Here is a 16,329-nt window from a genome sequence, read left to right as displayed (position 1 = left end):
TTTATTCGTTCATGTTTGTGCTGTTTTGGGAAAAAATGTTGTCTATTAATTGACACGATAGGCCTACCCCGAGAGGGGGCAGTATACCCTGACGTAAAGTTGATGATAATTAAAGCAGAAACTAGAAAAAATGTTCTTAAAGGTTTGCTGAAAATATATTTTTTTAATTGCCACGCATTTTGGTTAAGAAGTTCGCTATTCTCTAATCAAATATTTCCATTCTCACACTTTAATTAGTGTTTATTATATTAAATTGTATTCTACTCATTAATGTAATGAATGACTTGTTAAGATCAATTGTAATGTCACTTTCACCTGCCCAGTAACCTGCACAATCAAGGTACTAATGGATAATTTGTTTTTCTGTTCCAATCATGAAGAAGCAAAAACGAAAATCAGCCCCTTAGTTTGGGTTTTTTGGAAACACATAAACGAAATCACAACGAGAATAACGTGTTGTGATTTGGTTTTTGTATATCAAAAAACAGAAAAATTAAATTAGAAAAACTTTTGTGCTTTATCTGATTTCTCATTCTAAATTTGTGTATTTATATATATATAAAAAAATATCAGAACATGCCACGATTCGTGACCTCACTGTCAACTAAGTATAATTATGTATGATGCAACTGCATGAAAAACAGCGCCTATAGAATTGTTGGTTGTCGCCTAGCAACAGGATACTATGTTAGTGGTAATTAAACTACATGTAAATCGATGTAAAATATTGATATTTACAGATGAATCCAACATGACCAAGCAATATCATTTTTGTTATATATCCTAAATATAATGCTAATCAAATAAAGCTAATTTCCTACCCTCCAGAAACTATTAGACGAAACTGACAAGGTAACAAATGTCACTTAAACACAACAGTCATATCATTTCGGCTTCAAGAAATATAATTTTACAAACAAAGAAGTTTATGAAGCATGATCTGATTATTAAATCAAGAATTATGTAAATCTCAAATATAGAGAAATAAAAAAATATCCACGCAAATCATGTTCGATAAACGATCAAGCAGGGCACTGGGAACGATTTTTAGTAGGGGGTGCTGTGGGTTTTGTTTGAAAAAAAAATGGCAAAAAAGAAGAAAAAAACATTACACTCCAAGATGATGGGGATTTTGGTAAAAATTATTGCTCCTAAATAAAAAAGAATTACAATCGATTATAGACCTATAGTTTTTATGCTCCCATCAATTCAAAGAACACAACGGTTCAAGGAAAACGTCAATTATACTAAAATCATTTAAAATGCATTATTATCCTTTGTAATGGATTAAATTCAACAAGGAAAGTTAAGTGTTGAACAAGATGCCCCCCCCCCCCCTCCTCTCTCACTCCTACATGTCAGCAGTGTTTAAAAACATAACATTTTCGTGACGATATATATCAACAGAATTCATCTCGAACTTCGATTGCATTCGCATCCTATTTTCAAGTGTGAAAAAAAAATCAGCTCGCGCTCCTCTTTCATATCCTGTTCATGCGTCACTGTAAAGCCTTTTTCCCATTTTCAGTTAAGTAATTAAAATATTAAATAAACATTTGTTGTTTAGGGTTAATAAGAACTTAGTGTGCTCCATTCATAGCTTTTAACACATGGATTATAATTTTTTTTTTTTCTCGTTTAGTTCGGCCGTATAGTCATGGTAGGCCTATCTTGTTGGTAAATATTAAAGTAAAATGTACTTAAACTTCCATATCACAACGCCCCCCCCCCAAACAATAAAAAAAAACACTTACCTTTTCCTCTTTGAGTGGCCGACCAGGGATTTCATGAATGGCAATGTGTCCAACCGGCCTGTACGGCTGTACCCCAGCCCCTTTAAAAATACTGAACCCGTACCTGTGTGTATATTTTTTTTCTGACGCATTCAACCAGACAGACCTATGCGCCACCAACTGTCTTCTCAAATTTGCGCTCCCCCCCCCCCCCCCCGCTACGAAATCTCGGATCTGGGGGACACATTAAACTCCTGAAATAAAATATCACAGATAAGGAAATAGTAGAATAATCCGTGCATGAAAATAAATTATAAGAACACATTGAGACACTTTTCCGAAATTATTAAATCTTTTAATAAAATCGGGGGCGAGGGTGTATGAATTAGTAAATAAATGAATACCATATAGGCGAAGAAAAAAATGCAATATTTGGATGGTGAATTAATGAAATGACGATCGATCAATAAATGTTTTTTTTTTATAATTTGTTGATGCGATATGCCATTATTTCAGCCCTACTACCATGACTACCATGTATACCAGCAAACAATCGAAATCCATCATTTTTAAAACCATGCCATCAAATACAGTTACAAACAATCTTCAAGTGGATTGATTAAAATTAAAGCAGGATGAGAAAATGATTTAAGTTGATAGGTTAATTAGATGAAGAAATACTGGGATATCATTGAACGGTATTAGTAAGCTTTTTAAAAAATAAAAGATTAATAAATTGATATTTAGGTAAAAGAGAAAACGTACTTAACGTACTTAGATGATATAGATAATGATAGGCCTATCCCCAATTGTGGGGGCCGGGAGGGGGATAAGTCTCAGTAAAATATAGATTAAGTTAATTATAGCGTAGATATCCCTCAAGCAATAATAAAATTGACAAAAAGAAAATTAATACATTTCCCCGAATGAATATGCCTATTCGTTTTCTTTTCTGGACTTAAAAGGATGAAAAGTGGGGAAGCGGGGGGGGGGGGGGTTATGAAAGGAATGAAAAAAATACAAATTGATAATACGCAGGAAGCCAGATTAAAGATTCAATATTGAATAAGAGAAGAAAGCAGATTTGAAAAAAATGTATATTGACTTCTTACATCCAGGTGATTATAAATAGATTATGATACATGAATGAATAAATGGATTCATTCGCAGCAGTATGTCAAGTGAAAGATTGGGGGAAATTATACAAGAACTATATAATTTAATTATTAATGACACCTCCCTCCCCGCAAAAAAATAATTCAAATGAAAAGCTGAATAAAACGAGGTTATCAAATAACTAGCAAATACAAATTACGATGGATAATGGAACAAAAATAGCAATATATAGGCCCAACGTTACATCGAAAACACTCCAAAAAAATTAGCAAATGAATGAATCATTCACGGATTTATCAAAAGTTATTCAGAGAGCAGATCTTTAATAGCAAAATATTAGCAACACGAGGGCGGCGTCAGGTTGTGAGGGGCCTGGTTGATTTTTCTCTGAAAAATGGAAGGATAACATCATGCCTAAAACAAGTCGCCCATATGGATCCTACTCCATTGTCATGCAGAGTTTTTATACTCACTTCTTTATTATTCCCCTTGTTTTTTTGAAAATAAATAGGAGCCCCCCGGGCCGGCCCTACAGCGCCGCGCATGATATCACTCACCGGGGAATCAAGACCCACGACCACGCTATTTTCCATGATATAACAAGTGTAAGGGGCCTCGATAACGAGTATACTAATAGCCGTCATCCGAGCCCCACACACGGCGAATGCTGGGACAAGCGCATTGGACATTACAAAAAAACTGAAAACAAATAAATTAAATGATTAATTAATAAATATAAATACATTAATCAATCAATGTAAATACATTAATTAATCAATTAAAATAGATTGAAATAAGTGAACTTCCACACATAAAAATAATTAAAAACGAATGATACCTCTTACTCTCTATCTCACAAAAGAAAAAAAAAACTGAAAACAAATAAATTAAATGATTAATGAATAAATATAAATACATTAATCAATCAATTAAAATAGATTGATAAATAAATGAACTTCCACACATAGAAAGAATTAAAAACAAATGATACCTCTTATTCTCTATATCACAAAAGAAAAAAAAATGAAAACAAATAAATTAAATGATTAATTAATCAATTAAAATAGATTGAAATAAATGATACCTCTGACTCTCTATATCACAAAAGAAAAAAAAATGAAAACAAATAAATTAAATGAATAAAATACATTAGTTAATCAATATAATTATAAATAGATTGATAAATAAATAAATAAATAAGTTAATAACTGTATCATATATATAAGTAAATCGACAAAGAAATTTCTGAAGAAGTAAATACATACACATTTTATTATTCTCTCTCCTTGTTTATTTGGAAAATAAATTGGAGCCCCCCCCCCCCCCCCCCCCCCCACTCCAGCGCCGCCCATGATAATTCTCACCGGCCGGGGAAACAAGCCCCAGGACCACGTTATTTCCCATGATATAACAGTGCAAGGGGCCTCGATAACGAGTATACTAATAGCCGTCATCGGAGCCCCACACACGTGCGAATGTTGGGAAAGCGCATTGGACGGGGCCAGTTTCGCGACTATCTTAGGATGCAAGCTTAATAATATACTCGTGATATAGGCCCCGCTACTGTGTTGGAGTGCCTGAAGTGCCGTAGTGCGGGGCCTATATAACGATTATAGTATTATACTCGTGAAACAGGCCCCGCGAACGGACATTCTGAGCAATTCAACACAGCAGCGGGGCCTATATCACGAGTATATATAGTGAGCTGAAGTTAGCAACCTAGATATTGAGGTATGATCGATTACAATTTTTTCTCGAGCGGGGCCTATATCACGAGTATGCCCATTTTCCATATATATCTAAGCATTGGAACCCAAATCAGGCTAATTCCCTCGAAGAACTTTCTTTCGTGTCTGTCCTGCTCAAAATTTTAATGACGTTTACATACCTCTCATTTTCGCTGCGTGCTTTTTACTTCATTTGTCTTAAACCACGCCCACATATCCATTAGACAACACTTGGCCAATCATAACGATGGATTCACATGACATATTTTTTTATTGGACGAAAGTTTTTCAGGCCATGGCTACGAACTACGAATCTGAAGCCGGGAGGGGGGGGGGGGGTAAAGTAGCCAGGGACCGTCCTCGCCTTTACTCATAACAATGTATTTTCAGAGTTGCAATACAATTAGAAATCCGTTTTCTGAAATTCTCTGTAGGCCTAGGCTGGATTTTTCTTTTCAGTTGTTGGCGGAGGAAAAAGAAAAACCGGAAGAATTATCCGATTTTTATTTGCTTGTTCGTTTTTGGTGTTTCTGTTTTATTGTTTGTTTTTCTTGTTTGTCTGTCTTTTAAACCTGGATTCGTCTTACTTACCAACATTGATATTTCATCAACCAAAGCCTGATATTCGGAAGATGTAGAGTCGTTCAAAGCATCGGTGTAATTCCTATTATTGAAAGTAACTACAACCTCGGCTCCTATGTAATCTAAATACCAAAATAACCGGATATGAGTGTATGCATGTTATTCATGTTACTTTTTTTTTTTTACATATCACTTTATTTACAAATCTGCACATTAAAGGAATACAATACACGCCCAGGACACTTCCCTTTCACGAGAAAGTGCAATACGTTTAATAATTATTTGCTATATTAAAGGACTTAGTCCACCCCCAAAAAAGTTGATTTGAATAAAAAGAGAAAAATCCGCCAAGCATAACACTGACAATTTCATCAAAATCGGATGTAAAATAAGAAAGTTATGACAATTTGAAGATTCGCTTAATTTCACAAAACAGTTATATATGCACACGCTGGTCAGTATGCAAATGAGGCGACTGATGACGATATCCACTCACTATTTCTTTTGTATTTTATTATATGAAATATTCTCATTTTCTCCTCATTTTCAAGTGAATCAACGATTAATTCCTCACTGAACATGTCGAATTAGCATTGTTTAATACTATATGGTTCAGTTAAGTTGGTCCTTATTGTCAAATCTGTAAAAAATGAAATCTTGTATAACTCAAACAATAAAATAAACCAAAGAAATAGTGAGTGATACACGTCATCGACTGTCTCATTTGCATATCACTAAGTTGTGCATATCACTGTTTTGTGATAAATAAGTGAAACTTTAAAATGTCATAACGTTCTTATTGAACATCCGATTTTGATGAAATTTTGAGCATTATGCTAGTTTGATTTTTCTCTATTTATTCGAATCAATATTTTTCTGGGGTGGACTTGATCAGGCTACCGGTAATTTTTATTTTTTTAAAAACCTTGGAGCATTTCAAGAAATAATTTTTTCAATAACTATTATAAGCTACTCAAAATCTGGTGTCTGATCGGCTTAGAAGAAATTAGTCAGTTGTCTACTTTTTTTCAGGAGGGGAGGGGGCACACCCCCTTATAAAAATAACCCAGGAGCCTCGCCTAAATAAAATATATAAAATACAATAATTCTGGGGAAAGTGTTTCATCAACTTTTTTGTCCAACAAGTTGTCAGATCCGACAACTTCTTTCCTTGATGTTACTATTGTAACTGCCGGGAAAAAATGGGAATTGTCGGGTAAAATTTCCGATAAGTCCTTTCATGAAACTCTCCACTGATAGAAACGAGTGTGCAGTATATATATATATATATATATACATCCCAGATCAATGAAATTGAAATGACAGATAACGTAAAGAATTACTGTGGGCTGTTTTGGAGCGAACATATATTTTCACGACTTCGTTTGATTATTTCATTGCGTCCATTTTAGGCGATGACTCGCTATTTTTACCTCTGCTATTTTTACCCCTCCAATTTTTACACCTGCCATCTTACCTCTCCAATTTTTAACCTGCCATGTTTACCTCTCCCATTTTATCTTCTGCCATTTCTACATCTGCCCTTTTTGTTTTCACCCGGGCATCGATCACAAACACCGAAATACATCCCCCTCCCCTTTTTGTAAATGGATTTATTGTTTTGAAAGCGAATAAGAATATATTAAATGTATAACTTACCTATCTCAATAAGGGGTTCTGCAGGATTGAGTGAAATTAATAAAAAAAAGTAGAAAATGAAAATTCATTCAGGTGAAACAATATCAATATCATATTAATCCATTCAATAAATGAAGAGCTCACTTGCAAAAGGGGTTAGGTCCATTTTTCATCAAATTTGATTTTTTTGTTGTCTTCAATGTATAGATTTTTAGTAGCTCTATGAGATGATACCAAAGAAAAGTTAAAATTCCCATTAAAAAGTGATCTAAAGGGCAAAGAAAAATCACTTTTTTCAAAAGGGGTTAGGTCCATTTCAGTTTAGTTGCAAAATGGGTTAGGTCCACACAATTTTTTTGGAAAAGAATATTTACAAAAATATGAAGACAGGTGGATTTCTTTTATACCCAATTTTATGTTCTCATGGTTGGGTGTCACGAAAATTTAGTTTCGCTTAAGAATATTGCAATATGGGAGAATAAAAAGCGATTTTCTTGGAGTGGACCTAACCCCTTTTGCAAACAAAATATTCTGAAGAGCTCATTTGTCAAAAGGGGTTAGGTCCATTGTTCATAATTTTTATTGTTTTCTGTCTCAAGACCTCCAATTTTTTAGTCGTTCTGATGAAAACAACAACAATTTGAAATTCACATGGAAACGTGAATAAAAGTGGCAAAGAAAGATCAACTTTTCAATCAAAATAGATTGGATTCATTTTAGTTTAGTTGCAAAAGAGGTTAGGTCCACAAGGATGATTTTTAATGAATATATTGAAAAAATTGAAGACAGGTAGATTTCTTTTATACCCAATTTTATGATCACATGATAGGGTAGTACATCATGACAAATTAGTTTCTCATAAGAGTATTGTAGTAAGTGAGAATAAAAAACATGGTTTTTCTCGGAATGGACCAAAGTGGACCTAACCCCTTTTGCAACTAAACTCTTCAAATAAAAGATTTATACGATCATGAAAATTCGTCTGTGTTGGTTGAAAATCACAAAATATTTAATTCTTTCACAACACACAAAGATTCCTTTGCTGATTTTCTTTCATTTTTTTTCTTCTGTCCTCCTCTTTTTAACTTCTTTCTTCTTTTCCTTTCTTTTTGTTTTTCTTTCTCTTATCATAATTTCCCCCCTTTTAATTCAGCCAATCACTTCCTTCTTGGTTTTTGTTCTTCTTTGATTTTGTTTTGTTTTCATCTTCTTCCACTTTTTTTTCTTCTTTTCCCCTTATCTTCCTCTTTCTTTTTCTTATTTTGCTTCAAACGTCAGAAACATCTGTTTACTTACGTTTCGTGGTTGGTCTTGGAGTAGTAGTAGTAATTTCTTTCGTTGATAAATCTGTAATTTATAGAAATCATAGGTAAAATGTAATAGGTAGGTATACATGGGGATATAATTTCGAGGAATAACAGAAAATTCTACTTTATATCAATTTCCACAAAGAAAAATTCCTGTTTAACAGAAGCCGCCTCACAGAACGATGAAAATGATATCTCGTTCTTCGTCTTCTTGTCCTCCTCACTTTCCTCTTCTTTTTTCTCCTCACCCCCTTCCCTCCTTTTACGTCTTCTCTTTCTCTGTTCTTGTTGTTCTTCTACTACTGCTACTACTACTTTTTCTTCTTCTTCTTTAAGTTCTTCTTCTTCAACTTCTTCGTGCAGGAAAAAGATTAGCTTTTGAAAATTTCAGGGGAAAACAGCATCCCCCCAAAAAGAGAAAATAAATAAATAAATAAATAAATAAATAAATAAATAAATAAATAAATAAATAAATAAATAAATAAATAAATAAATAAATAAATAAATAAATAAATAAATAAATAAATAAATAAATAAATACATAAATAAATAAATAAAAATCTATGGTTGCGATGAGAGTCAAATTCACCATTTCATATAAATAAAATATTAGGAAAGAAAGTGGCGATAACTTAATGAGAAGATGCACCAAAATAATAGATGGTAAAATACCAATTAATCAATCACTTGTTTAGCTGATTGATTATTGGAAAATGAAATAGAGATTGGTTTAATCAAATTCGTATGACAGGGAAAATATTTGATTTGATTGATGTGATAAACACGAGAAAAATTTCTTGGAGCTCGGCCAGTAAAAACTTAAAATTTCATGATTGTAAGAAAAAATAGAACGTGTTCTCGAATTTGCATATATTTCATGATTTACATGTATGAAGTTTATGAATGATTGTACAATGACCATTGTTAAAGCCCTACTGGAAAGAACAAATGTCCCACAGTATGTTCCAAAGTAATGCAGTGTGTCTCACTGTGTGGAACACAATGTCCCACAGTATATTCCACAGTCATGCAGTGTGTATCACAGTGCAGAACACAATATCCAACAGTATGTGCCACAGTCACGCAGTGTGTCTCACAGTGCGGAACACAATGTCCCACAGTATGTTCCACAGTCATGCAGTGTTTGTCAGAGTGCGAATACAATGTCCAACAGTATGTTCCACAGTCATGCAGTGTGTGCCACAGTGCGGAACACAATGCCCCACAGTATGTTCCACAGTCATGCAGTGTTTGTCAGAGTGCGAACACAATGTAAAACAGTACGTGCCAGAGTCATGCAGTGTGTGTCAGAGTGCGGAACACAATGTCCTACAGTCATGCAGTGTGTGTCACAGTGCGGAACACAATGTCCCCCAGTCATGACAGTGTGTGCCACAGTGCGGAAGACAATGTGAAATCACCTTCACACTGTTAAATCTGAGCAATTCAACAGTGTGAATCAGATATTCTCATAGTCGACCATGATTGTGAACACGCTGTGAACAGTCGCACTATTCAGGTGTTCATACACTCTAAAAAACATTGGGTAAACCGACTCCATGAGGGTAATTATACGTCCAACCAACATTGGGCGTTTCTTTATGGCATTTTTATTTAGCCAGTGTGATGAAAACTGTGCCCATTCTAAAGTAATTGCTGCTTATTTTTTCAACCTTACTGGACAATATGCTTCCCGCATTGGGTAAAATACTGCCCCAAATGGTTGGAGACATAATTACCGTTATGGTGGTAAAAGTTTACCCACTATTTGTTACAGTGGAGTGTGAAAATATCCCCCACACTGTTGAACGTTTAACAGTGTGAAAAATATTTTCACATAGTCCACTATGTGAACACACTGTGATAAAACTATGATAACGCTGTGTGACACTGTTTTCTTTTCAGCAGTGAGTTTTTATCATAAGGATAGGAAATTACCTATATAGAATCCGAGGAGTCCCACAATGACTGCGATGAGAACAAATACAAACAGACCGATACATATTTTGATTGACTTTTGTTTTCTGCGATGCAACTCCTCGTCACTCATATCTGTTGTCTTCAGTTTGATACTATCGTATCTGTAACATTTAAAAGTAAATATTCGGAATTAAATCACAGTATTTTATGCGGTTTATGGGCATATCATTTTCATTCTATTAAGTATAACAGGGGCTGCGGAAACGGCGGGCTTCGGGGGCTTCAGTCCCCGCACTTTTTCCAAAACCGTGTAAAAAACCGTAAAAATTACCATCTGATTAGGATTTTTTGCATGATCAGCCCCCCCCCCCTCCCCTTCAAAACCGTTCCGTGGCTCCTGTATTTAAGGGGCACACCAGGCTAAAAAATACATGAGTAAACTAAAAAAAAAACACTGAAAATGCCATCAAAATTCGATGGAGAATAACAAAGTTGTGAAAATTTACAATTTTGCATTATTTCGGAAAAATTGTCCTATGCATGTCTTCATGAATATGCAAAGAGCAAGCTTATGATGTCTTATCTCTACATATTCTCTTGTTTTCTATTATCTGATTTTTTTTTCAAATTCTCTCCCCCAAAAATGTAAAACTTTGCAATTCGCTTCAGAAGATCATCGATAGACCTAGATCCTTAGATTAAATAAACTTGTTGAAGTTAAAATTTTAATGAAACATACAAGAAAAAATATTAATTTTGAATATAACATGATTTAGATATTATGCATTGATATTCCCCACCTCCCTTCACCCGCAATAAAAATATCGTAAATTCACATACTAGTACATCTTTGTTTCCGAGTTTGAAAATAGCCTGACTCTGTTAGATAGATAGATAGATAGATAGGTAGATAGACAGACAGACAGACAGACAGACAGACAGACATACAGGCAGACAGACGGACAGACAGACAGACAGACAGACAGACAGACAGATAGATAGATAGATAGATAGATAGATAGATAGATAGATAGACAGACAGACAGACTGATAGACAGGCAGACAGATAGATAGATATATAGATAGATAGGTAGGTAGGTAGATAGATAGATAGATAGATAGATAGATAGATAGATAGATAGATAGATAGATAGGTAGACAGACAGATATATAGATAGATAGATAGACAGACAGACAGACAGACAGACAGACAGACAGATAGACAGACAGACATACAGACAGATAGATAGATAGATAGACAGACAGACATACAGACAGACAGACAGATAGATAGATAGATAGATAAACATATACTAGATAGATGGATATAAAAGACAGATGGATACAAATATAGATAGATAGTAAAATAACACCAAAAAAAGACTTCACCGAATGATGTATTTGAAAGAAAAGTGAATCACCTTGATTCTTCCTTTAATTTGTTTGTATCGACATATGAATAAACAGGAATCTCTTCATCATCTGGCGTCTCGACATCCTTCTCATCCTCATCATCGACCGCGTCCTCGTCCCCGTCCACCGCATTGACGTCGATCACGGATGAAGGCTCAGTGTCCATATTGGCCGCGATCTCGTCCTCGGCAGAGATGTCATTCACGGGTTCATTGGACGGCGGTGGCATGTCGACGGCGGTCTGCTCCCCGGTGTCTTCCTCGAATGTTGCGTTGTCGTAGGCATGCTCTTCGGTGTTACGACCAAGGTTGCCTCCACCGGCATTGTCGTAAGGGCTCTCGTCCGTCGGAGACTGTGGGATACAAGGAGAAAGTAAGAGGGATATGGTTACGATGATGATGATGGTGGTGGTGATGGTGATGATGATAAAAGTGATGAAAATGGTGGTAATGATGGTAATGACGACGACGACGACGATGATGATGGTGGTGGTGGTGATGGCGGTGATGATAATGATGGTGATGACAATGGTGGCGGCGGGAGTTGGTGGTGATGATGATGATGATGATGGTGGTGGTGGTGATGGTTTTTGTGATGGGGTCAGTTTCTAAAACCGTCTTTGAAATCCTCAACGACACATGGGAACCCCTTGAAAATAGGAAGAAGTGGAAGCACTGCAAAACAGGGCACCTATGGTTGATTCAACTTCATACTTAAATTCTGATAACGTTACCAGCTGTCCTCATGTATTAAATAATTTTTAAGCTTCAACCAACCTTAATGATTATTTGGGGCGAGCTTTATTGATTTATCATCCCCAACTGAAAAAAAGTTTTTTGTATTAGTCCTCGAGTAATCAGTTAGCATGAGTAGGCTATAGTTTAATAAGGCCCAGCCTCTTTAGGCAAGGGTTAAAGGCGTAATGCTATTACGTCTGAATGGTAAACAGATGGGGGATGGGGACACTTGCCTCCCCCCCCCAAAAAAAAAAAGTCACGAACAAGAAAAAAAGAAAGAAAGAAAGAGAGAAAAGGATGAAATATGATATTATTTTCTGAATATTATGTGAAAATCAATTACAAAATAGGATGTCTGTAGTAAAATTGTCAATAGTTTGCTCACTCGCTTCACTCGTTCGCAAGTTTAAATACATTTTACCCGATACGCCATATCTGACCCCCTCCATTTTTGGCTCTCATGCCACTGATAGTGAATGACAATTATTACCAAAAGTATTGAAGAAAGACGTCAACAAGGAGTTGCCGTCACAATTATATAGTGTGGTACGATTTGATCTTACGCCGTGCATATAAGATTATTGAAAAACAGCAATTAACCACAAACGAAGAAACTGGCATATTAACGTTTACCTTCTTAAGCGTTCAGAGAACAGGGACAATCATTCCACGTGGGCGTTTATTTAAAATCCAACCAGCGTGTCGAAAGGTAAAAAAAAAAAAAGGAATCTGCTCGAATCAATTCTCTTTAGTTCAACTTTTCTGTGTTTCCTCACTTCAATGGCCTTGATGATCTTTTGATGTGATTTGGTCAACATGATATACAATATCATACGATTTCGTATTACGGAGGCCAGGCAGAAGTTCAAATGCTTCGGTTTATACAGCTTTTACTGAATGCAGCAGCCCACTCATTATTGACTGTCTTCTAATTCCCATTAACTTGCACACCCCGCCTTTTTATAAATCCATTCCAATTCAAGGATTTATTTTCGAATTCATGTAAAATAACGTACCTTAATCAGCAATACAATTATAAATGATAGAAACTAATAATGAAATAAAGGTTGGCACGTAATTATAACAAGAGAGTTGAAACGAATGAAAAATGGGGCATGCTTTAAAAAACATACACAGTAAAAAAATAATAGATAAAAAATAGTACGTTGTTTAAGCCTGTCACTCCAACAACAAGTTGTTTAATTTTGTGGTTATTGTTTAAGAAGTTTAAAAAGTAGTTGTTAGAGTGACGGGTTTAAACAACATGCTTAAATTTTTTTTACAGCGTTTAAACAGTGTAAAGGTTTTCTTGAATTGAAATGCACATACGAAGGAGAAATTGATCATTAAAATTTTATTTTAAAACAGGCATTGAAACTTCCTAATGTAATAACTTGAAATTTCATATTCTCATATTTCGACTCCTCACTAGTTTTATTTTTTATTGATTTATTGATTCTCGTTATTTGTTATAGTACATTAAATCACTCATTGTACTACAGGGAGTAAGAATGAAGCTACCTTGCCTTATTTTCGTCTAGATATAAACACAACTCCAATGCATTTTATACAAATGTGACTTAAAGTCTAATTATGGGACAAATATTTTTGCACAGTCCTTCCTCATTTTTTTACTGCATTTCTAATCTCGGTTGTCTTGTCATTAGCAAGTTAGTTTTAATTGACATATTATAATACGTTACTATATATTTCATTGTAGCTTCCTTTTTGCTATTCAATATCATGGCCCTGGGACGCAGGTGTGATAGGGGGTGCTGCGTGTATTATTCTCCATAGGCAGCACCCCCTGGAATTCTGGTAGGTGTTGAAAAATGGAAAAATGTAACAAAAATGACGTACTTTTTGTAGAAAAAAAAACACTTTTATTTTTGCTCGTCAAATTTCTCTGGACCAAAAAGGCCTTCATTTTGTGTTATTTATTTTTTGCTTTCAAATTTCTCTTGACCAAAATGACCTTCGCTTTGTAAAGAAAACTTTTTTTTTTCAAATTTACATCAGCACCCCAGTAAAAAAAAATCGTTCCCAAGGCCCTTATTAATAAATGGCTGTTTTGTAAAAAAAAATATATATATGATATTTGCCATTATTGTGTCTCCCAATTTTTTTTCTTATTGTATACCATTGTTTTGTAGCATATGATATCAATAGAGAATAAAGGAATGGAATAAATTTCAGCACCTGCGTAAAATATGTACATAATTACGTACATATGCATCGTGTATAATGTACATAAATTATTACCGAGTGTTTTGTGTTTAGGAATGATAGAGGTACATCTGGAAGTTGACTATTTTGAGAATATTGGTTATTTTGAGCTTGAACTCGAAATTGAGGCGATGACATTTTTAGCTTGAATTCGAAATTGAAACAAGGTTGATTTGATCGAGCCTATGTATATGTGAATTGCGCTCGAAATTGAAACAATGATATTTGAACTAGCAGTCAAAATGGAAACCAAGTTGTTTTACCTTGTACTCGGAATAAAACAATGTTGTTTTGAGCGTGTAGACATATTCAAGTAGAAACACGGCTGTATTAGCTTTTACTCGAAATAAACCCCTCAAAAAAAAGTTCTGCAACTCAAGTTTGAGTGCTAATAAATTTCTTAGTGTGCCATCACCATGTGTAAAAGTGGTATCATTAAGAAGCATAATTATTCCTCTTCACAATCATGTGTTATTTGTAATGCTAATGTTATCATGAAATGCACAGACGTGATAGCAGCAATGTAAAAAATGAAATGTTGCAAAATTTGTTGTTTCCAATAGCGAATTTCCTATTGTTTCGAGGATGGGCTGAGTGCATTCACTATCACCTGCATGGTAACAAATGGAGACTCTTGTTTAAAAAAACAATGCATTTTGCAACATTTCACTTCTGACTTTTCTCTACGTTCTGGATAACTGCATGTTTCACGATGACATAATCACAGCAGATGGCACATCTTTGTAAAGAAGAATAATTAAGCTTTCCAACGATACCAGTTTCATCTTTTATACTTCAGTAACAAAAATATATCATCCCTCAAAAGTGAGTTGCAGAACTTTTTTTGAGGGGTTTAGAAAAATAGCTTGTACTCGAAATAGAAGCAATGTTTTTTTCTGTACTTGAAAGTGAAACAAATTGTTTTAAGCTTGTAATTGAAGTGGAAACAATTTTATTTATTTTTAGTTTTTACTCCGAATTCAAGCAATATTATTTTGAGCTTGCACACGAAAATGAAGCGATGTTGTTTTGAGCCTGTACTCTATATGGAAACAATGTTATTTTGAGCTTGCATTAGAATCGGAAACAAGATTGCTTTGGGTTCGTAACCAAAACTGAATAATTTTTTTTCACCTTGTGCGTAATTTTTGTTTAAGCTTGTAATCGAAGTGGAAACAATGTTGTTCGTTTTAGTTTTTACTCCGAAATTAAGCAATATTGTTTTGAGCTTGCACTAGAATCGGAAACAAGATTGCTTTGAGTTCGTAACCAAAACTAAATATTTTTTAAACCTTGTGCGTACTCCAAATCAATAGTCGTTTTATAAAGTCCATAGATAGTAAAGGTTAAAGAACTAATATGACAATCGGGGGGGGGGTGGGGGAGACAGTGATCGTGGTGAGTGGGAAAGGTGGTGAAGGGAATGGCAGAGAGGGGCGGTAGGAAGAGAGAGTAAAGGGAGCAGATAGGTTAAGAGAGAGAGAGAAAGAGGGGGAGATGGAGAGAGGAGAAGGGGAGGAGTGGGAAGAGAGAAGGAGATGGATGGGAAGAGAGAAAGCGAGAGAGGGGGAGGAGGGGGTTGACGTGAGATGAGAAAGAAGTGGTTGTTCGCGCGACCCCGCCCAGCCCCGCCCCTTAAATCTTTTGACACGGTTTCCCATACATGCTCTGTTCTACTGTGTTTCCACATAAAGGCCTAAACGAGTGAAGGTATGATGCATGTAGTATACACTTACCGACAGGTCTTGATCCATTTTAAAAGGGACCTGAGTTCCAAGATCTAGTCCTAATCCTCAACAGTGTATTTCCATAGGTCTATTGATCTGTTAATTGGTCCTACAGCAACCGTCCACAGTGCAAATGCAATGCAATGACTCAGACAACCGTATCAACCTGTAATATCACAATTTATTTCTAGACCCCATACCAA

The 16,329-nt window shown here is 35.1% G+C and overlaps 1 protein-coding gene across 1 annotated transcript; it reads right to left on the bottom strand.

Moving 5' to 3' along the window:
- Nucleotides 1-1,951: 1,951 nt before the first annotated feature.
- LOC135155242 (uncharacterized) lies at nucleotides 1,952-16,299 on the bottom strand. Its single transcript, XM_064104151.1, has 7 exons — nucleotides 16,136-16,299; nucleotides 11,445-11,788; nucleotides 10,042-10,184; nucleotides 8,093-8,143; nucleotides 6,818-6,835; nucleotides 5,168-5,280; nucleotides 1,952-1,987 (listed from the first exon to the last, which is right to left on the bottom strand). The coding sequence occupies exons 1-7, from the start codon at nucleotides 16,151-16,153 to the stop codon at nucleotides 1,952-1,954; spliced, it is 723 nt and encodes a 240-aa protein (XP_063960221.1). The 5' UTR covers nucleotides 16,154-16,299.
- Between the last annotated feature and the right edge of the window lie 30 nt (nucleotides 16,300-16,329).

Source organism: Lytechinus pictus, chromosome 8, assembly GCF_037042905.1.
Source record: "Lytechinus pictus isolate F3 Inbred chromosome 8, Lp3.0, whole genome shotgun sequence".
Classification (NCBI taxonomy): domain Eukaryota; kingdom Metazoa; phylum Echinodermata; class Echinoidea; order Temnopleuroida; family Toxopneustidae; genus Lytechinus; species Lytechinus pictus.
Note: the sequence above shows the minus strand (reverse complement) of the source record. Positions and strands in the feature narration are given on the sequence as shown.

Coding starts and splice junctions, on each gene's coding strand:
- LOC135155242 (XM_064104151.1), bottom strand. Junction 10,185..11,444: donor AAATTAAAGGAAGAATCAAG/GTGATTCACTTT, acceptor TAAATGTTACAG/ATACGATAGTATCAAACTGA. Junction 1,988..5,167: donor TTGATGAAATATCAATGTTG/GTAAGTAAGACG, acceptor ATTTTATTTCAG/GAGTTTAATGTGTCCCCCAG.